At 37.6% G+C, this 23,424-nt stretch overlaps 1 protein-coding gene and 1 pseudogene across 5 annotated transcripts in view; one reads left to right on the forward strand and one right to left on the reverse strand.

Annotated features, from left to right (window-relative positions):
* Positions 1–3,795: 3,795 nt before the first annotated feature.
* GNPNAT1 (glucosamine-phosphate N-acetyltransferase 1) overlaps positions 3,796–23,424 on the forward strand; it is a 33,258-nt gene continuing 13,629 nt past the window's right edge. Inside the window, exons 1-2 of one of the 5 annotated variants that reach the window (XM_078151585.1) lie at positions 3,796–4,247; positions 6,074–7,508. In XM_078151585.1, coding sequence (XP_078007711.1) covers positions 3,864–4,247; positions 6,074–6,139 — 450 coding nt within the window. In that variant the 5' untranslated portion in view covers positions 3,796–3,863 and the 3' untranslated portion in view covers positions 6,140–7,508. Of the gene's footprint in view, positions 4,282–4,696; positions 4,803–6,073; positions 7,509–8,600; positions 8,691–23,424 lie in introns of those variants that run through there. The other 4 variants (XM_020974867.2, XM_020974869.2, XM_020974868.2 and 1 more) reach the window with 4 other exon arrangements.
* On the reverse strand, positions 8,581–9,155 carry LOC144456379 (thioredoxin reductase-like selenoprotein T pseudogene; annotated as a pseudogene).

Genomic DNA, 23,424 nt, shown 5'->3' on the forward strand with positions numbered 1-23,424 from the left:
TTTCTGTTTTGGAGAATTTTTAAAGGTTAGAGAGGATCAAAGAAAATGTGTAGTCCTTCATCTTGTTAATCACATGACTAGAAAGAGCAAATTTGATTTTAAAGAAAACCAAATTCTAAAATAAATGAATGGCTAGTATCAAAAATAAAAAAGCTGAATTCACAATCAATGAAGAAATTAGTAGAAACAATTTCACACAATTACATATCAATGATGATCTAAATTAAATGGAAGGATATTGTTAACTGGATTTTACTGAGCTAGTCTCTAACCTGAGAATGATGAAGCAGCAGGCCAGAGACAAAGTGCCAGTAATCAGGTAGCCATTTAATTAATTAGTTTCATTATGAGGAACAGGTTTGCAAATCAGGAATTCTCCTGATCAGAATTCCACCTTGCTGAAGTGAAGATAGAGATTATATACATAAATCACAAGTGGGAAGGGGGGGGGGAAGATGAATTACAAAAAATAGTTCCCAGGACCAGAGTGGTTTCCCCTGACAAGCCCACAAATGGATGACAATACAACAATTTTGGAGTCCTTGGGGGTTGTTACTCAGTGGGTCACAGGACCAGAGTTCCGTGAGGGGAACAGGTTCTACAGTCTTTGATTCCCTTCACTTCAGGCATGCAGGCAGCAGGATGCCAGTGATTGTGAGCCTTGCCAAGGTTTGACTGATCAGTTCAAGCTGCATTGTGAGTCTGACTCACAGGCCAGGAAAGACAATTCTGAAAAATCTAATCTATTAGTATATTCATTATCCATATCATATTGATTATTACAAAAATCAGAATTTCCTTCACAATATATACAAAAATATAAAATGCCCAGAACAAGAAATACAGGATTTAAATAACATAATCTCAGAAAAGAAATTGAACAAGCCATAAGTAGGCTTCCAGTGGGGGGAAAATGTGTAGCATCAGATGGATTTCTGTGAATTCAAGTGAATTCTATCAAATAAAGAACAATTAACTTTAATGCTTCAAAAGCTATTTAAAAAAAACAGGAAATTCCCATTTTTGAATTATTACTGAACAATACTAAAGTCTTTTAATATGATACAAATGTTTAAGATGATAATGACCTCTTAGCTGCCTTACTCCAGATGTTCCTGACTTGTGACAAGGGTCAGTAACTTTCCCAGAAGTGTCTTTTTGGTTGAGGCCCTCATCATTGATTTATATCAATAAACCCACTGTGAATTTCAAATATCTGGCAACATTCATTACACAGACCAAAATTTTAACATCTGGAAGTCAATTCTTTCCAAGGTGGAAGTTAAACCTAAGAATTTTGGCCTTCATTCCTCCCCATTTTGTTATGGTACTACTTTAAGGGACCATTATATTTCTTGGAGTCTTTTCTTTCTGTTCATTTGTTTGCCTGCCCTAAGTTATTACTTAAGTACTGCCTACAGTGGGCTTTCTTAATCCTTCAGAATTGTCCAGTAATAGACTTAAGGCCAATTAAATGGTATAAAGCCCCATGGAAGACTTTTTAGAACCTTACCAACAAGGAATGGGATGTAGCAGGAGCACATCTCTTACACAAAGGGCAGGTTAGTTTCACAACATCCGCCAAGGCCATACATAGGCAATGAAACCATCCTCAAGACTTACTTTTTCTAGGGAACGAAATCTCATACAATTGAAATAGCTTCCTGGTCACCTAAGGCATAAAAATCCCAGTATATATGGAATCAGACCCTCAGACTTGATGGGCTTCCTGCTGCTGTGCAAGCCAACTCACCCTCCTCCCTATGTGGATCAGAGGAGCTGCATTCTTCAGAACCAGTCATATATCCTAGTCAAATGTCCTTTTCATGATTTTACATAGACTTCTTTTGTTATATCCAATATAGTCTACATGAGTCACATTTTGTTTCAATTTTGAACGACTGACTAAATGACTGACTGACAAACCATTTATTAAGCACTTACTAATTGTAAAACACTGTGCTAAGCACTGAGGATACAAACAGAAAATCAAGACAATTTTTTCTCTTAAGCAACTCACAGTCTAAAGGAGACAACACAAAGAAGTTTCAGTTTAATAGTCAGATGGAAAGGCTCCATGACTCTTTGGGTGCAGTGGCAAAGAAGATGGCAATGCATTTTCTTCGATACCATTTCTATTGACAACCATGTCCTTTTCTTATGGTGAACCATTTGACAATGCTATGGTGTCTTTGGTGGTGTGAACTTTTTTTCTAGTTTTTCAGTAGCTGTGGCTGCAGGGGAAGCAGGGGCAGGAGCATGCACAGAAACAGCTGCTGGGTTGTAGCTCCAGAGGTTGCTTCTGAGAGAAATGATTATTAAATAATTAATTATTGAGGACATCCAGGTTTTTTTCCCTTCCTCATTCTCCCCGGGCATATGCCTTTTCATCCTGGGTGGGACATCCCATCCAACTAGAGAACCAAAGAATTTAACCTGAGGTGAATTCTAGCTCATTGTGTTCTAATCAGCCAGGTCTAAACAGAGGTGGACCCCCTTTTGTCTACATTGCCCTAGCTGGGGGTAGTCTGGATAAGAGACAAGTCTCTTAGTCCAAGACTGAGTGTTCAGAGAGTCCTGCCCCATTGGAATAAGCCCACCTCTCATTACAATATTCACTCTTTTCATTAATTGTTAATCAATCAGAGTTGATTGTCACCTGCAAGAATTCCCACTCTTCCCAAGGCATATAAGTGTTGAGTGGGTTTCATGAGGGGTCTCTGGCATTACAGAGTACCACTGACATCTTTTATTATTTATCTGCTAGCACAATTAAAAAATGATTAATTACCCAGAAACTATGTCTCTCCAACTTTTTATAAATCACACTTCCCAGGATTATGACTGTGGGGATTGTATTGGAAGCAGGACTGGGGGTCTGGGAAGTGTTGCCATTCCTAGAACTCCAGGGCTTCCCTGCTTGATGATGGCAGGTAGTCATCAATTGGTGTTGGTGATGGTAAAGCAAGGGAGACTCTTCTTTACTATGACTTTTCCACTCTGTGAGAGTTATGGATAATGTTTGGCCACTACTATTCCCAGGGCTCTTAGGTTTAGTGTCCTGGGCTATTGCCTGTGAAATCTGAAACGATATGGTAGTAGTGCCTTGCTGCTTCAGCTAGATTGGCTTGTCTGCCACATATGTGGCAGCTGGTAATTCTTGGGGATTACTTCTAGTCTGTTCTATAAAGAATTTCGTTCCCTACACGATGGTGGCAGGGACCAGTGAGTACTTGTTTTCTTCCTCCTAACCCCTTTCTCCCAATTACATTTTAAACTTCTTGAGAACAGGGCCTTTTACCTCTTTTGTTACTGCCCTACCACTGTACCTGGCACATAATCATTTAATAACTGTTGCTGAACTGACTGAATACATTTTTACTTTTCTCACAGTCCTTTGAGGTCCACAGAGGGAAGCAACTGAGGCCAAGAGAAGTTATGTGAAATTTGTTCAGTCACACAAGTAGTAGGGTAAGTTGTAGAGCTGGAACTTTTCCCAAATCCGATGCTCTTCTGTACCATTGGTAGCTTAAGTCTATAGCAGCGCTAAAATAATGCAAAAGAGAAACAACAGAGTCGTACCAAGGTGTTAAGGAAAACTTCCCCACTTATGTGCCTTGGGCTAAATCACTTACTCTAGAACTCTTATTATTCATCTGTAAAATAAGGGCATTACAGGGAATGATTTCCAAGATTCTTTGCCAGCTCTAAATCCTGTGAAATGAAAATAGGCTTCCTCGTAGAAGCAAAAAGAATCTGTTACTTGGGTGCTTCCTCTTCATTACTCATATCACTAGGAAACACCGGTCCTGCGTGACTCCAGAGTTAGTTTATTCCTGGGTGAATACGCGATCCCAAAGCTGATGAAATTCTCGCAGATGAGAGAAAAGGTGGAGTCGTTTCCAGAAGGTGATGAGTCTAAGCCGGAGGCCCGGGGTCTGACGCAGCCCCAGGCTGGGCGGGAGAACACGGCGTTAAGCGGCTGCGGGATCGCCGGTGGCTCCCACCTCCACCCGAGCCGGGGCCTCTTCCTTTCCCTCCTCTCCCCCTCCCCTCCCCCCCGCCCCCTCAGGTCCGGGTCATCAGCTCGGGCTCCGTCAGGACTCGGCCCGTGCGTCAGGGGGCGGGGGCGGCACGGCTGCCACGTCTGGACCGCCACGGCGCCGCGGGGGGCGCGGGAGAGGCGCGAGGAGGGGAAGCCGGAGCGCGAGCGGAAGCCGGATGCGGATTTGACGCCTCACCACCAGGTGAGCTGCGGTGCCGGCCGCGGGGCGGACGCGGGTACGATGGAGGGGGCGAGGCCGGGCTGGGTCGGGGCTGGTCCGTCGTTTGCTCCGCGAGGTTGGCTACGGGGAGGACGCTGGATGAGTGCCGAGGGGCAGCTTCGTGGCGGCTTCTTGTCCTTCTTGCCCCAGGCACGGGGCCGGGCGCGGACCTGGCCGGGAGAGCCGAGCCGAGGCTACCCTCGGAGCTTCTGTCGGACGCTAACGAGCAGCCACGCCGGCCTCCCTTCGACGGGACCTGCCGGACTCGGCCCGGCGCTGGGGGGGGATCGGGAGGGGCCCGGGCCGGCCCGGCCTGCTGCCACGTACGGAGGGAGCGGCGCTCTGTGCCCCGAAGGGCGGGTGTTGTGCTCATTTTACCTTGACACTTTCCGGGGAGGGTTAAAGTGTGCTTGCCTGTGAGGCGACCGCAGGAAGCTGATCTGGTCATTGATTGACCCCGAGCAGTGCAGGCCTTCGCTGTCAGATAGGATCAGCTCTGAACCACGTTGCATCTGCCCGGGATGGGGGATACGGGAGGTAAAATACCCTTTGTTCCTTTCCACTGGCTGTGCCACCCCTCTGCCCCGCAAGATCCTCTGTTGAGAAGGAACAGCCTTTTCTAAGATTTCTTAAAAAAAAAATTGACTACATTGTAATGGATGGGAAATATTCTCTTATATAAAGGAATATCTTCACCTGTTATTTAGTCATATTACAGAATACAAGTTCCGGATGAATGAAGTTTATTGCTTTGAATGAAAGCATTAAAATCATTTCAGAGATAGGAGGTATATTATAAATATTCCAACCCAATCCCTGTATTTTAGTAAGGAAACCGACCGGAAAGCTTTAATGACTTGCCTCAATTTCACAGCTAGTGACACGTATGGAAATAGAAATCAAGTATCTTGAATCTTTCTGAAATACCACTTTTCTTTTCTAGACTGAGTAAGTAACATCTACATAAACTAAGATTAAACCTGAAAATCTTAATTTAAGATTAACATAGTCAGAGCTTCTCTGGTGAGGTGTTATTTGAAGTAGGCAGTATGATATATCGGAAGAAAAACTACTTCTTGACTGTTCAGAGACTTTTTCTTCTAGGTTTTTGTATATAGAGAGCCAGCTTGGGGTAGTATGTAGATTACTGGGCTTAATATTCCTCACACTTCGGAAATAACAAGTCTTTTAGATAGTCTAAGTTCTTACCTTTGGTTGCTGGATAAATAACGTGTGGGTTCTAGTTTTAGCCCTGCCATTAACTAGCTGTGTTACACTGGACAAGTTATTTGAGTAATTAATGCATTTTGGTAGAACTGAGATAAAAATTCATGCTTTGTATACTAAGTTGTGAAAACAAGACAGTGAATATTATTTGAAAAATATGTAATAATCAATAAATATAAGACTGTGAGCCTGGCATGAATTACAGGTCAGAAGGGAAGAAAGGTAAAGATATGCCAAAAGTAGACAGGAGTGTGTATTATGGAATGAGTTTGAGTTAGTCTGAACTCCAGTGATTTTTCCCTTGGGGTTATGGTTACACCTACTAGTTTTGTTATTGGAAAGAACACTGGGCTTTAAGTCAGAATTTTAGTCATGATTCTCCCTCTAATTTGTCTTGGGTTCAGTTTCTATGTCTGGCTAGGCCTCAGCTTCCTCTTTGTAAAATCAGGATAAAATGATCTGTAAGGCACCTTCTCACTGTTAGCATTCACTAAGCCTATAAATATTTAAGTAGCATAAATAATAGTTTTAGAGCTGGAAGGGACCTTAGAGACCATCTAATCTAGTCCCCTTTTTTACAGGTGAAGAAACTGAGGCCCAGAAAAGTAGCTTGCCCAAGGTCACAGACCCAGGAAGATAAGAGCTGAGATTTGGACTTCAAGTTCTTTGACTCCGAATCTAGCAAACTTTTTGCTGTATCACATCTTGTTTATCTGCTTCATTGGGAGGATGAAAGTATTCTCTATAAAGTCTGTTTTACAGATGAATGAAATTTATTGCTTTAAATGCTAGAACTTTTTTATTTTAAATATCTTTTTCAGGAAAATCTTTGTAATTGTTTTGGCTATTTATTAAGTTAATTTAAAACTCGTATGAGAATTCAATATTGTATTGTGCTGCAATATAGTGAAGCCTTGAGAATCTTCTGAGGTGGATTGGGTTTGTTAGCTCCCTCTGCCACAAAGCCAATGAGGAAGATTGAATTCTGACTAACACATCCTGGTTTATGACCTCTGGGCAAGTCACTTAACCTCTGGAAACTCCAGATGATTAAAAAAAAACCCAAAAAACTTTTAAACAAATCTGAGGTTGAATGTATTTATATTGTATAGTGTTAAAGTGTATGTAGTTATATAGTTATAGTATATAGTTACAGTGTAAAGATTTTGCCACTTTTTAAAAATCCGAATAACATTTTTTACCTTTGACATAGGATAACATGGTAGAGAGTTTCCTGTCTAGGAGTTCTCTATGCTAGTGAAATCACAGGTCTGTCAAAAAAACCAAATCAGAACATAAAAAGAGAAACAAAAAACAAGGCTCCTTGGAGGGCACACCCGAATGAGATCACAGGTCCATTTGAGTATTATTATACCATGATTTGATGGATAGAAAGCTAGCTTGCGAGCCAGGAAGATCAAGGTTCAAATCTTCTGCCATGTCGGGTGGGTTCAAGTCTAGCCTCTACCATGTACTGGCTATGTGATGGTTGGTAAATCACTTAATCTCTTGGTGCATAAAGCAGCTTTCTAAGATTGTAAGTTGTAGAGAAGGTGTCAGTCTGCATTGATAGGGAAAGTTTCCTCAACCAGGAGGTTCCTTATACCAGTAAATAAATTTCAGTAAATAATTTCAGCCCCTATTCTTATCCTTTAAATATAACACTGTGTGATAGACAGGGCAGTTGTTACTTTTTTTGCAGCTAGAAAGACCGAAGCTTGGACAGGTTAAATGGCATGCACTGTGATAACAGCTAAGATGATTGGTAGAACAAGGATTCTAAGCTAGCTCTTATAACTCCTAGACCATTGTTCTTTTCACTACATCCCGCAGCCTCTAGACTTCTCAAAGGACCTTTTCCTTCTAGGTACTTGTCTATGTTCTTTTGCATAAATATTTCTGAATAAGAAAAGTGTTACAGTACCCTTGTAAATGTGTGAATGTAGAATACAACTGAAAGGTTTGAAAAATACATTTCTTATACTATTAAAAAAATTTTGTTCCTGTTTTCCTGCAGATCCTCCAACATTTGTCATTTTCTTTTTTTGTCAACTCCACCAATCTGATAGATGTGAGGTGGAACATCAGAGTTGCTTGAATTTGCATTTTTCTTTTTATTAATTCTTTGGTGCAGTTTTCCAATTGTTAATTGCTTGAATTTTTTTCCCCCTTTTTTCTGCCTGTCTAGTGTTCAGTAAAGCCAAAGACTGCGTTTCCTGTGGCAAAGACTGTTTGGTAAAAACTACTGGGAAAACTGGAAGGCATTTCAGCAGAAATTAAATATAACCAACATCTCATAATCTTTATTTTTTTTTCCACAGGAAATGAAAACTTTTTATTTAACTTAAATTTGCTTAGTTTTATATTTAGGATAAGTATAAAGGCCCAGTTAACCAATTCATTAGACTGGTCAAGGCAAGACACTTGAGCTAGACAACAGGATTTAAAAAGCGGTTAGTCTTTTAGTAGTTCTCTTGTAATCACAAAAATGGTATTGTACTCAAGATATTAGGTTTTTTTTTTCATAATCTAGTATAATACACTGTTCGCAATTTGCAGTATTTTGAAAACCATACAAACAGGACATAGCCAAATTAGAGGTGTTTGACAGACTTTGTAAAGTACTTGGGAATGTCAGCTATTTCCCCAAATACCCATTTTAAACTACAAAAAGAATATAAATTCATATAAAATCACAACAGATGTAACAGACATCTTTCAAAGAAAAAAAAATCAGATATTAACTCAATTTGCCACTCCCCCACCCCCAAACACGACTAAGAAATAAAGTTACAAGTAGTAAGCCTGCATTTTAAAACAATTAACTGGCTGAATTAACCCTTAAAAAAATATAACTATGCAATATTATTGCACTCCACGAATATGCAGTATTCCAAAACATGCCAGCACTGAAAGACTGTCTTGCATTGAGGTTTTCCAAGAAGTTCAGCGAGGCTGCAAATAAGTATCTGGTCTGTACTAACAGCATGCTGTCTTCAGTACAGACCTTCATTGGTGCCAACCACACTGCTCTCACAAAAATCCATTAATGCAAAAGAGTTTTCAGGGCTGAAAGATGGGGCTGTGATCAATGATGTGGGATTGAATCCATGTGCACGTTGAGCTTCATCTCGTCAAGAATTTGAACAAGCTGCCGCATGGATGGAAGGTGACCAGATTCCAGCTTTGACAATACCGGTACATCATTTAGTGTTATCTCAAATGCACCTGTTGACATAAACTGGTTCTCAATCATGTTACTTAGGAAGAAAACCATCATACATGCATAGACCTTATTTTTTTGGCCCCATTGCCAGATGCTTGGAGCCTGCATGCCAAAGAAAGCAAAAGGATCTTTGCCAACAATTATTAAGCCTATTAATACTAGTTTGAAGACTGACAGGAAAGATGCTATATGTCTATATATTGGTTGAGGGAGGTAATTCTCCTATGCGGGATGTCTGGGTACCCCTGGCTAATAACCCGTATGTACTCCTCAAACACCCGCCTATACCCTCAGGAAACACATCTGGAACTTGAGCAGCGGCCCCGTGGCGTACTGCATCTTGAGCCGCTTGCCTGCTTGCCTGGTTCACCGCCCGCGTTGGCCGAGGCCTCGCCCAGCAGCGCCGCCGCTATGAGCAGGAGCAGCAACAACCTCATTGTCCTGGCGCTGCAGCAGCCGCTGCTCAGCCTGGCACCCTCATAATCTTTAACAAGATAAATTAAATGGATACATGACTTTAGATGTAAAAGCACATCATAAGCAACTTAGAAAGAAATACCTTTCAGATCTGTGGAGAGGGTAAGACTGAAGACTGATTACTAAATATGACTGAAGAAGTGATAGAGAGGATCACAGAAGATACAATAGACAATTTTGATTATATAAAATTTTCATATAAATATCTAACACCCTTAAAATCAGAAAGGAAACAAGTAATGGGGAAAGTGTTTTACAGCAAAGTTTTTAATAATTATCAAGATACATAAGGAACTAATTCAAATTTAAAAGACTAAAAACCATTCCCAAAAGACAAATGGTCAAAGAATAAGAACAAGCTGTTTTCTTTTTTCTTGGTATTTTGTTATACAGAAAAAGTGTTTTCAATATAATTTAAAACTACAAATCCTGTCTACTTTAAATCTTGTGCACATAATACATTATTTTTTCCAATAAATATTCTCATTTCATTTCCAATAAAAATAATGTGAATACCCAAATAATGTTCTACCCAAACAAGGTATTGTGTTTAAATTTTTTATTTTGGTAGCAAAGTGATAGAGTGTATTTTCACCATTCCTCTTTGGTAATGTGGTTCAGTACCTGAGCTTAATTCAGAGCAACACAACTACAACAACAATAAGTTATATTGAAATGAATGTGGCATATGATAGCATAGATATTCGTCATTGTTTCTTATGAATCGGTGCCTCCCACTAACCCCTTTTCCCAACTGAGCAAATCAAAAACAAAGAGACCCAAAAACTACTGAAAAATAAAGCCCTTAATACATGTCTGTGTAGTCTGGCAAAACACATTGCCACATTATCCATGTTCGAAAAAAGTATGTCTCTTTCTGAATTTTAAGTTCATTTACCTTTCTGTTAGGAGATGACTGGTATGTTTCCTCTTTATTCTTTTGGACTCATTTATCATTGCGTTGATCAGCATTCTTAAGGCTTTTGAAGTTGTTTTTCTCTAGAATATATAAATTGTTGTAGTTCTGTTCACTTTGCATCAGTTCATAGTGGTCTTCTCAGTTGTCTTTGAAACTTTTTTTTTTTTGGTAAGGCAATTGGGGTTAAATGATTTGCCCAGAGTCACACAGCTAGTGAGTGTTATATGTCTGAGGCCAGATTTGAACTCAGGTCCTCCTAACTCTAGGGCCAGTGCTCTATCCACTATGTATTTCATCATTTCTTAACACATTTCATTGTATTCATGCCACAATCTGTTTAACTGTTTCCCAATAGGAAGCCCTTTTAGTTTATAATTTTAGGTTATCATGAAAATAGCTGCTATAAATGTTTGTACATTTAGTTACTTTTCCTCTTTCACTGATTTATTTGTGGTCTAGACTAGTAGAAGTATATTTGGGTCATATACATTTTACTACTTCGGGCATAATATATTGCTTTCCAATTCACAGCTCCTCTAAGAGTGCACCAGTTTGTACCTTAAGTACTCTGGCTCTTTCTCTCTCCCTTCTTCTTTCTTTTTTCCATTACTGAACTGCTCTGTTTCTAACCTGGGCCAGTTCACCCCTCCTTAGGCAGCCTGGTAGCTCTCCCTTCTGGTGCCTCATTATTCTGGAGCTAGACTTAGATGGACAGAAAGAAATCCCAGCTGTCAACAACTATATGAAAAAAAATGCTACAGATCACTAATAGAGAAATACTAATTAAAGGAATTCTGAGATTTTACCTCACAATCATCAGACTGGCAAAGAAGACAAAAGAGGGCAGTGATCAACAGTGGAAGGGCTTTAGGAAAACAGGTACACTATATTTAGAGCAAATCTTTTTATAGTAACCCCGAACTGGAAAGTAAGGGAGTGGCCCTCCTTATTGGGGAATGATAAGACAAATTATAGTATATGAGTATAATGTTTTTTTAAAAATAGTTTTTTTTCAGGGCAGCTAGGTGGTGCAGTGGATAGAGCTCTGGCCTTGGAGTCAGGAGGACCTGAGTTCAAATCCAGCTTCAGACACTTGACAGTTACTAGCTGTATGACCCTGGGCAAGTCATTTAACCCTGATTACCTTACCAAAAAAGCAAAAAAAAACCCAAACCCCAGAGTAGTACTTTTCCCCAGTTATATGTCAAGAAAATTTTTAGCCTTCATTTTTACAAGATTTTGAGTTCTAAATTTTTCTCCTTCCCTACCCTTCCCTTTTCTGAAAATGGTAGACAGTTTGATAATAGTTTATACATGTGCTGTCATATAAAAATATTTCCATATTAGTCATAGTTGTGAAAGAAGAAACAAATCAAAAGAAAAAACATAAGAAAGAATAAAGTAAGTGAAAAAAATATGCTTCAATATGCATTCAGAGTCCGTTAGTTCTTTATTTGGATATGGTTAGCATTTTCTTTCTTGAGTTCTTTGTACTTGTCTTGGATCTTTGTGTTGCTGAGAAGAGCTGAGTCGTTCATAGTTGATCATCACACAATGTTGCTGATATGATGTATGTTGTTTTCCTGGTTCTCATTTCACTTTGTATCAGTTAATAAAAGTCTTTCCAGGTTTTTCTGAAATCTGCATGTTCATCATTTCTTATAGCACAATAGTATTCTGTTAACATTTCATATACCACAGCTTGTTCAGCCATTCCCCAATTGATGGGCATCCCCTCAATTTCCAATATTTTGCCACTACAAAAAGGGCTGCTATAAATATTTTTGTACATGTAGGTCCTTTTCCCTTTTTTATCCTCTCTTTGGGATACAGACCTAGTAGTGGTATTGCTGGGTCAAAGGGTATGCACAGTTTGGTTGCCCTTTGGGCATAGTTCCAAATTGCTCACTGGAATGGTTGGATTAGTTCATAACTCCAACAATGCATTAGTGTTCCAATTTTCCCACATCTTCTCCAGCATTTATCATCTTCCTTTTCTGTCATATTAACCAATCTGGTAGATATGAAGTGATATCTCAGAGCTGTTCTAATTTGCATTTCTCTAATTAGAAGTGATTTAGAGCACTTCTTCATATGCTTATAGATAGCTTTGATTTCTTCATCAGAAAAGTGCCTGTTCATATCCTTTGACCATTTATCAGTTGGAGAATAACTTGTATTCTTGTTAATTTTACTCAGTTTTCTATATGTTTGAGAAATGAACCCTTTGTCAGAGATAGAGACACAGATTGTTTCCGATCTTTTTGCTTTCCTTCTAATCTTGGTTGCATTGGTTTTCTTTGTACAAAAGCTTTTAAATTTAATATAATCAAAATTATCTGTTTTACATTTTGTGATGCTCTGTATCTCTTGTTTGGTCATGATCTTGCAGGTAGATAATTCTTTGCTTTTCTAATTTGCTTATGGTGTCACCCTTTATGTCAAAATCATGGCAAAGGTCTGTCATACCTAATTCTCCTTAGTTTCTTTCCTGTTTAGTTTTTTGGTTAGATTTATTGAGTTCTGAGAGGGATGGTTGAGGTCCCCCACTAGTGTAGTTTTGCTGTCTATTTCTTCCTATAGCATACTTCTTTAAGAGTATGGATGCTATTTCACTTGGTGCATATAATTTTAGGATTGATTATTGCTTCTTTATCATGCCTTTTTGTAAGATGTAGTTTCCTTTCCTATCTCTTTTAATTAGGTCTATATTTGCTTTTACTTTGTCTGATACCCAGATTGCTACCTCTACTTTTATTACTTCAGCTGAAGCACAATAGATTCTGCTCCAGCCCCTTACCTTTACTCTGTGTGTGTCTCTCTGCTTCAAGTGTGATTCTTGTAAGAAACATATTACAGGATTCTGGTTTTTGATCCACTCTGCTGTCTGCTTCCATTTTGTGAGATTGTTCATCGCATTCACATTACAGTTATGTTTACTACCTGTGTATTTACCTCCATCCTAATTCTTCCTCCTGTCTGTTCTCTCTCTCCTTTCATCCTTTCCCTCCTCACCAGTATTTTGCTTGTGTCTACCACCTCCCCTTATCTGCCTTCCCTTCTGTCAGTCTTCATATCCCCTTTACTTGATCTCCTCCTCCCCTGCTTCCCTGTTGGGTAAGATAGATTTCTGTATGCAACTGATTGTGTATATGATTCCCTCTTTGCACCAATACTGATGAGAGTAAGGTTCAAGTGATGCTTATTACCTACCCTCCCATCTTCCCTTCCACTGTCTTTTGGACCTTTTCATGTGAAATAATATGCTCCATTCTGCCTCTGCCTTCTATACCTACTATACTACTGTTTTTCATCCCCTAATTTTTTTATGTCATTCTGCCAAATTCAACTTATATCTGTATCTTCTGTGTGTATTCCTTCTAGCTGTACTATTAGTGATACAGTTTTTAAGAATTACAAGTATCATTTTCCCATGTAGGGATATAAATAGTTTAGCTGTATTGAATTCCTTATGTTTTCTTTTCCCTTTTTACCTATTTATGTTTCTTTTCTATCTTGATATTGGAGATCAGATTTTTGGCTTAGTTCTAGTCAGAATTCTCCCCATGAAAGCTTGAAATCCTTCTATTTTATTGAATGACCATTTTTTCCTTTGATGTATTATGCTTCATTTTGCCGGATAAGTGATTCTTGGTTGTCGTTCTAGCTCCTTTGCCTTCTAGAATATCATGTTCCATCACCTCCTATCCTTTAATGTTGTAGCTGCCAAGTCCTGTACAATCCTGATTGTGACTCTTGGGTATTTGAATTGTTTCTGGCTACTTGTAGTATTTTTTCCTTGACCTGATAGTTCTGAAATTTGGCTATAATGTTCCTTGGAGATTTTATTTTGGAAGTTCTTTCCTCCAGTGATTAGTGGAGTCTTTCAATGCCTGTTTTGCTGTCTGGTTTCAGGACATTAGGGCAGTTTTCCTTTATTATTTCTTAAAAGATGCTGTCCAGGTCCTTCTTTTGATTATGGCTTTCAGGTATTCCAATGATTCTGACATTGTCTCTCCTGGATCTGTTTTCCAGGTCAGTTGTTTTTCCCCGATATTTTACATTTTCTTCCATTTTTTTCATTCTTTTGAATTTTTTTGATTGATTGTTGATGTCTCATAGAGTCATTAGCTTCCACTTGCCCAATTCTAACTTTTAAGATGTTGTTTTCCTCAATTAGTTTTGTACTTTCTTTTCCATTTAACCATTTGTACTTTTTAAGGAGTTATTTTCTTCAGTAGATTTTTGTATCTCCTTTTCTATTTGGCCAGTTCTACTTTTTTGGCAGTTTTCTAAGCTGTTGACTCGTTTTTTTTTAATAATTCTCTTGCATCACTCTCATTTCTTTTCTCATTTTTTCTTCTGCATCTCTTCTATGATTTTTAAGCTCCTTTTTGACCTCTTCTGTGAGTTTTTTCTGGACTTGAAACTGCTTCCCATTTTTCTTTGGGGTTTTGCCCATAAGTGTCTTCACATTATTGTCCTTTTCTGAGTTGGACTTCCCTGTCACCATAATAACATTCTGTGGTCAGATTCTTTTTTTTTTTTTTTTGCTCCCCCCCCCCCCTTTTCCTTTCTCTTAAATTTGAGCTCTGCACCTGTGGTGGAAAGGGCACTCTCTCAGGCTTCTTATGCTGCAGGCCTTGGCTGTTTACCTGGTGTTGTGCTGATGTTGCCTTGGGGCCCACCAGTGCCCTTGTGTCTGGTGCTGTGCTGAGGGGGTAGGCTGGGGGATTGTTGGTGCTGTTGGAGTTGTAAGGGTTTGGCAGCTTACTTTGTGCTGTGGTGGGGTCCTAGTGGTGGTGTCTGGTGTGTGCTGAGGCCCGGTGGGGTGTTTCTGTGTTTCTCTCGGGCTGTGCTGAAGCACATGCAGGTTTGGCCACTGGAGGATGCCTGTTTGGCTTGGGCTGCACTGAAGCATGTGGAGATCTGGCCTAACTCCTCCTGATGCTGGAAAATGAATGTTTGCTTGGGGCTACACTGAAGCATGTGGTGGTTTTCAGAGCTGGAGTCAGCTGCTTTCTTCTCTGGCTATGTGAAGGTACATGTGTGGGGGCGGTCTTGGTGATGGTATTTGCCTGCTCCACCACATTGGGGCTTAGATCTTCTGCTGGTTTGCTGAGATGCTTCCCGTGCTAGAATATGCTCCTCTTTTACCCCAGTGAGACAGACTTTTCTTGCTGATCTTCCAAGTTTCTTGGGCTAAAAGAGTGTTTCACCGCTTCTTTTTGCTCGTTCTGCTTTTCCAGGGTTTGTTTAGTGGTACTGCTTTATGGTTGTTGGGAGATGAATATGGGAGAGCTACAGTGATTTGCTGCTTAGTCTGCTATCTTGGCTTCCCTCTTTCATCCAATATAATGGCATATTATTGCGCCATAAGGAATATTGAAATGGATAGTTTTAGAGGAAACTGGGAAGATCTCTGTGAACTGATAGAGAGTGAAATGAACAGAACTAGAACAATTTAAACAATGTCATGGAAAAAAACAAGTATGAAAAGGCTTTAAAACTGATCAGTGCTATAAGTCCAGATAATAATAACTGGCATTTATATCATGATTTAGGGTTTTGCAAAGCATTTTACAAATATTATTTTCTTTTCACAATAATTCTGTGAGGTAGGTGTTATTTTTGCAGATGAAGAAACTGAAGTAAGTAGATAGTGTTACATGACTTGCACAGGGTCACAAAGCCTGCAAGTGTTTTGAGGTAGCATTTGAACTCAACATTTCTGTGACTGCAGTTCCAACACCATCTACTCTTCAACCTAGCTGAAGATGAAACGTGACCCACCACCTCCCATAGAGGTGATGAGCTTAAAATGTAGAATGAGATGTACATTTTTGGACATTACCAACATGGGAATTTGTTTTTCTGGATAATGCATATTTGTTAGGTTTTATTTTTTGTTTAAATTGTTCAGTGGGGAGGGAAGGGAAGAGGAGAAATAATAAAGTCTTATAAAATGAATATATTTAAATTTTCTTAAAAGAACTACTTGTTCATATTATTTGGCTCTTAATTTTTTTGGGTAATGGTTCTCATTCTTAATAGATTTGAATCAGTTCTGTATAAATCTTGGATGTGACACCTTTATTAGAGAAACTTGCAGCAAAGATTTTTTTCCCCTGTTACCTGATTTCCTTCTAACTTTAACTGCATTTTTTTAATGTTACATAATCAAAATTGTCCATTTTATTTTCTGTGATCCTTTCTATCTTGTTTGGTTCTTGTCTGCAGATATGAAAAATAATTCCTTCCTTGATTCTCTAATTTGTTTTTGATATCACCCTTTATTTCTAAGTCAGCTATCCATTTGGAATATGGTGCGAGCTGTTGGTCTATACCTAATTTCTACCAGACTGCTTTTGAGTTTTCCCAGTCCTTTTATCAAATAATAAGTCCTTATCCCCTCAGTAGGTGGGTTTATCAAAGCCTAGGCTACTCTTTTTTGCTTCTTTTGATATGTTGTGTACCTAATCTGTTCCACTGATTGACTTAACTCTTAACCAGTACAAAATTATTGTGTTTTAAAGTACAATTTGAGATCTGGTGTTGCTAGACTCTTCTTTCCCACTTTTATTTGTGATTTTCCATGAGGTTCTTAACTTTTTGTTCTTCTAGTTATCTAACTTTATAAAATAATTCTTTGGTAACTTGATTGGTATAGCCTTGAATAAATAAATTATATTAGGAAGTATTGTTATTTTTATCACATTGACTTTGTTTATCACCCCTGAGCAATAAATATTTCTCCGAATTTTTAGGTTTGTCTTTATTTTGATAAATAGTATTTTGTAGTTAAATTCACACTGTTCCTTTGTATATATTGATAAACTCCAAAATATTTTATATATTCTGTTGGCTTTTGTCAAATACCTTTTTGGGATCTATTGATATTGTTCATGTAATTTTTATTTTTGTCTTTAATAACCTCTGTTACATTCAGGGTCAGCTAGGTGGTACACTGGATAGAATGCTAGGGTTGGAGTCAGGAGTCTTCTTGAGTTCAAATCTGGCCTCAGACACTTACTAGCTGTGTGACCCAAGGCAAGTCACTTAACCCTGCTTACTTCAGTTTTATTATCTGTAAAATGAGCTGGAGAAGGAGATGGCAAATTGCTCTATTATCTTTGCCAAGAAAACCCCAAATGGGGTCATGAAGAGTCGGATGTGACTGAAACAACTGAACAAACAACAAGAATTACATTCATAGTTTTTGTTATATCGAACAAACCCCATATTTCCTGGTATAAACCCAATCTGGTCATAATCATTTTAGTATGTTGTTGTATCCTATTTGCTAATATTCAGTATTTTACAGTCACTACTTATTAGGGATATAGTTGTGGTTCCTCTCCTCCCCACCTTGTCTCTCCCTGGTTTAGGTATCAAGACAATATTTGTATCATTAAGAGTTTGGAAGAGTTCCTTTTTATATTTTTGCAACAATTTATATGTTAATTGTTCTTTGAATGTTTGATAGAATTCACTTTGTAAAGCTGCCTAATCCTGGAGTTTTCTTGCTTTGGGAATTAATTTATGGCTGTTCATTTTTTTTTCCTGGAATCTGGTTATTTAAATTATCTTCTCTTAATCTAGGCATTTTATATATTTTTTATAAATATTCATTCATTTCATCTAAGTTATTAATTTTATTGTCCAGTAATTGAGCAAAATCATTTCTGATAAGTTTCCTTTTATGTCTTTTTCATTTATGATGAAATTTTTTTTTCCATTTTTGACAGGAACAGTTTAGTTTTCCTCTCTTTAAAAATCAGACTAGTTAATGTTCATATGTTTTATTAGTTTTTAAAAAACTCGTTTTAGTTTAGTCAGTTGTATTTTTAAAATGTTTTAAATTTTGTCACTATTTTTTATTTTCAGAATTTTTACTTTGATGTTTAGCTGGGGGAGGTTTACTTTGTTGGTTTTCTAGGTTTTTTTTTTTCGGTTTCATGCTAAATCAATATTTATTCTGTTCATAAAAGAATTTAATTTAATTTAATTAAGATATGAAATAACCCCTAAACACTGCTTTATCTATGTTACATAAGATTTGGTTTGTATTGGTCTCTGATTTGTCTTTTGGCCCACAGAAGCAATATGTGTACTACGATGCCAGGCACTGAGGGATTGAAAAGAAAGGGAAAAACACTCCCTGCCCTCAAAAGATCTCACATCCTAATTAGAGGGACAACATGCAAACAACTATGTAATTTATTATGTAACAACTTATAAACATATAAACTTATGTAACAAATTATAAACAACTACGTAAATTAATATGTATTTACACAGGGTGAACTAGAGGCAATCACTAGAGGCAAAACTAGAGGGAAGACTACTTAGCATTTGGGAGGACTAGGGTAAATGCCTCTTGCCAGAAAGTGGGATTTGAGGTGCATCTTAAAACTATGGAAACCAAGAGGAAAAGAAGAGGAAAGAGCCTTCAGTTCTCTCTCATCTGTAAAATGAGGATAATAATAGCACCCATCTCACAAGGTTGTTGGTGAGGAGCAAATGAGACATTTCTAAAGTTCTTAGCATAGTGCCTGGAACATAGTAGGAACTTAAAAAAAATCTTTATTTTCTTCCTTCCAGTAAAGTAGGGAGTTGAGAGCTTGGTTTGAAGAACAGCATTGTAAAGCTGGAGGGGTTGATGTTGTGAAGGGCTTTAAAAGCCACACAGCATTATAATTTGACTCTGGAAGTAATAGGGAGCTGCTATAATTTATTAAGTAGGGAAGACTTTGGTCCTTTAGGAATATCGCTTTGGAAGCTGAATAGAAGATGAAAGAGAGTAGGTTGAAATTGAGGCAGAGAGAATAAGTTAGCTATGAATAGGGTGGTAGCTCTATCAGACGAAAGAAGGGGATATATATGAGAGATGTAGTGAAGGTAGAGATAACAGGACTTAGCAAAAGAATGAAAATGTGGCACTTTAGAATTAAGTTATTTAGACTTCAGTTAATTTTTAATTCTTCCAGGGCTCTTTGTTGAAGATAACTTTTACTGCATTGTAGTCAGTAAAGGTATTTAGTCTTTGACTTTTCTGCGTTTGTTGTCAGGATTTTATGCCCCAGTGTATTTTTATTTTTTTGTAACTTGTTATGCATAGATTCTGTTGATATTTAGTAAAGGAAAGAGATCTATCCTCTCTAATTTTTCTAAAGTTGTATTTGGGTCATTCTTTCTTTATCTTTTTGTTAGATTTGTGTAGGTTGGGATATGTTGAGGTTCCCCAATGTTATGATTTTACTGTCTATTTCTGTCTGCGGTTTAATAACTTTTCCTTTAAGTATTTAAATCCCATACAGCTTGGGGAGTGTGTGTGTGTGTGTGTGTGTGTGTGTGTGTGTGTGTGTGTATACACACACATATATATATAGAGAGAGTATTTATACTGATTTGTTATCAATGGTTCCTTTTAAATACAGTTTCACTACTTATCACTTTATACTATATCTATTTTCTTCTTTAAGCCTTGTGTGAAATCACGATTATTATCTTTGAGTTTGCTGAAAGTTCCAGTTCTTCATTTTAATTCTATGTGAATCTTAATACTTCAAGTGCATTTATTGTAAACAACATAGTGTTGTGTTCTTCATTCTAATCCATTCTACTTTTGTCTTCTTTTATATAGGTGAGTTAATTCCATTTACGTTAATGGTTATGAAAGTTAAGTGTCTATTTTCCTCCATCCTGCCCTTTTGTTCTTTCTCTTCTTTTTGCCCCCTACCATCTTTATAAAGAAGAAGGTGGTAAAAGTTGAGTTTGCTTAATGCTTTGTGATCTATAAATGATATGATGTTTCTGTTCCATTGCCTCTCTTCTCTTCAACCTTTCCCTGTTCCCAATCACAACTCTTTATTCTTTCTTTCCTTTTACTCTTCTATGTTGGACATTGATTTGTTTATGACTGTTTCGTCATTTATTCTGCCCTCCCTTTTATGACCTTTTCTCCCTAGCCTCTATTTTCCTGTTGACTTTAGTGTAGTTCTACACCATGTTTTGAGTGTGTTTGTGTTCTACTTTCTTTTACTCAGTTTAGGTGAAATCCATTCGTGTGTATTTGTATATTTTTCATCTCATGCACCCTTAGTATGTAAGAGTTTTCTCCCTTTCGCCTCCTTCCCTTCCCAGTATAGTCCTCTATCCTTTCTCTCATGAAATTGATCTGTCGTCACACAGTCCTTTCCAGCTGATAAAACATGTTTCTCCTGCCTCTTGTGCTCAGGTTGCTGCTGTCAAGGCAGGAGAGCAGAAAGTAGTGTGTTTGGGCTTGTAGTAGAGATCAACCTTATGCTCTTTCCCATTCTTATCCTGCTTCAAGAATTTGCAGAAACCCAACCTCCAAACTTCAAAAACTTGCCCAGGGTGCAGAAGCAACAGAGTGGTAGCAGTGCTGGGTAAAGGAACTGAGAAACAGGGAATTGGGGCAGGATGCCGTGTGTGGTGAGACTGTGTGGCACTCCACTTAGCCTGAGTCAAAGTGTCCATCATTCAATTGGAGCCAATTCTGTTCTGTCAAAGGCAACTGAGGCAGAGACTTAGTCTGGTGAATCATGAATTGCCTACCGTGACAGGAGGCTGGCTGAAATGCTTGAGATCTATCCCCAGGGAAACTACTGTCTAAGGGGAGAAAGTCAGCAAGTGAGGAACAGAGGAAAATGAAGGGGGGAAAAAGACTGAAATTACCAAAGATCACAGAGAGAAGAAAATTAAAAGCCCTTGAGCATAAACAGATAAATCAACAGGGAAGACATGAACAGCAGAAATGAGACTTCTAGATGTAGTAAATGAGTTAAAGTATCTGTATCAATAAATGCTGCAAAAGAAAATAAAATGATTCAACATGTTATGAGGTAGAGAAGCCTGTCGGTTTTGAGGAGAGCATAGAACCATGACATTTCTGTTTCTGAGTGGTTTAAAAGAGAAATGAGAATTATGTATTTGTGGCCTGCACAGCAGAAATAATTGATAAAATAGAAAAACTTGGATCTGTGATGGCAGGTCTTGCCAAAGAAACAAAAGACAAGACAGGTGATTGAGATTTGAAAGAAGAGAAAAAAGCAGTAACATGAAAAAAAAAACACATGCTTTCCATGCAAGCAAAACATATTAATTGCAAAGACAAGATGGGTAGAGACAACTTGAGGACTATCATTGGTTCTTTTTAAGTAGTTTCCCCACTTATCTCTTTATATCATATCTATTGTTATCTGTAAGCATTGTATGAAATCATGATTATTACTTCTGTTATTTTGAAAGCTCCAGTGCAACATTTTAACTTTTTGTGAATCATGTTTCAAATGTATTTATTGTAAACAACATAATGTTGGGTTCTTCATTCTAATCTGTTCTTTCATCTTCGAGAGATTGTTGATATCTCTCAAGAGAGGGGTTTAAGAGGGAGGGCAGAATGGGCATGAACAAAACAAAGTCCAGTATAGGAGAATAAAAGGAAAGAAAGAGTGTTAGAGGCAGGGAAGGGTGAAGAGGGCCAGTGTAATGAGGGAATGAAGTTCTAGAGTACACAGAAAGGGAAGATGGATAGTGAAGAGAGTGAGGGTGATAAATCCTGTCTAGAAAGGGGAGCAGAAAATTTAAATAAAAATACTAATCAACAAGATAAATTGAAGGAGAGGTGAGAAAGAGGGGATTCTACTTGACTGAAAAGAAAAAGAGGGAAAGGATTAAATAATCAGATAAGAGAAAAAATGGATAAGCAAAATCTTTTTTAAAAAAGGATAAATTAGAATGAAAAGAAGGGAGCTCAGCATGAAGGAAAGAAAGACAATGATAGGGCCACTTAAAAAAAATTTAACCTAATATAACTGAAGAGATATAGTACTGTTTATAGCAGAAGAGGGGAAAAGCCTGCAATATTAAAGGCAAAATGAAAAAAAATATAAATTTGATTCTCATAACTTTGGATGGAGTAAATAGTCTAAAGTGAAAAAGTTGTAGATCAGATAAGAAAACAAAACAATCTATTGCTTATAAGAAGCATATTTAAAAAACAATATATAGAATAAAACATAGAATAAAGGTGCTGAAAAAATTTGCTATGGCATCAAGTGAATTCAAAAACAGAAGCTGCAATCATGCTGTGTAACAAAGTAAAAACAAACATAAAGAAAAAGAGAGACAAGAAGACATTCTAAAGGAGACCTTAGAAAACAAGCCAATATCAGTATGAGACATATGCTCCAAATGCCTTATCATCCAAATTAATTAAAAAAAAAAGAACCCCATTAACTGAACAATAAGACAACATAGACAGGAACACAATAGTGAGAGGAGATATCAATGCCTCTCTCTCGGTTTTGGGTAAGCCAAATAGACAAACAAAAGGAAAAATAAAGAACTGAACAAATTGCTGGAAAAACTATAGCTAGAAGATTTATGATATCTTCTACATGGGACTAATAAGAACATATTTCTCAGCTTACATGGAACTTTAAAAAAAATTCACTATCAGGGTACAGAGATACTGCCAAAAATGTAAAAAAAAAAAAAAAGCAGAAATAATAAATATATCCTTCCCAAACAGTAACAATAAAAATAGTCATTAGTTCAGGGACTAAAAAGAAAATACGCATAACCAAACGAACACCTAACAATGGAATCTTTAATACAGTGGGTCAAAGAACAAATCATAGAAATGATAATTATATGAAAGAAAACAATGCAGCAACATGCCACAATTTCTGGGATGCAGCTTAAATCTTAGCCCTACAAACAATAACAAAACAAGAAAAGAGAGGATTAATTAACTGAACATTTAAAAAAAAAACTAGAAAGCCAACAAATAAATGTAAAATGAATACGAAAGGAAGATGTATTAAAATTAGAAAAATACATAAACTAGAAATGAAAAATCATAAGTATGATTTTTTAAAAGCTGGTTCTTTGAAGAGATTAATAAAATTGATAAGCCTTTAGCTAATCTGATAAAAAGAAGAGAACTGAAAATCAAATTAATAAAATAGCAAGTAAATAGAGTGAAGTCATAACAAAACCAGAAGAAATAAAAAGATCTTTTGTTCATAGTTATATGCTAACAAAACTTTAGGTGATAACAAGGCCATTGGAGTTTATAGAGTGAGACACATTCTCTCTCTCTGTCTGTCTCTGTCTCTGTCTCTCTCGAGCCTATGCTTTAGGAGTGGATTGGAGTTGGGGGGAGATTTGGGGAGGCTGACCCACCTGCAGACTTTTCTAATAGTCCAGGTGTGAGATGATGAGGGCCTACACTAGAGGAATGGCAGTGTCAGAGGACAGGAGTTTTTGAGAAATGTTGT

The sequence above is a fragment of the Phascolarctos cinereus genome, unplaced genomic scaffold, assembly GCF_003287225.1.
Source record: "Phascolarctos cinereus isolate Bilbo 61053 unplaced genomic scaffold, phaCin_HiC Scaffold_3;HRSCAF=262, whole genome shotgun sequence".
NCBI classification, from domain to species: Eukaryota; Metazoa; Chordata; class Mammalia; order Diprotodontia; family Phascolarctidae; genus Phascolarctos; species Phascolarctos cinereus.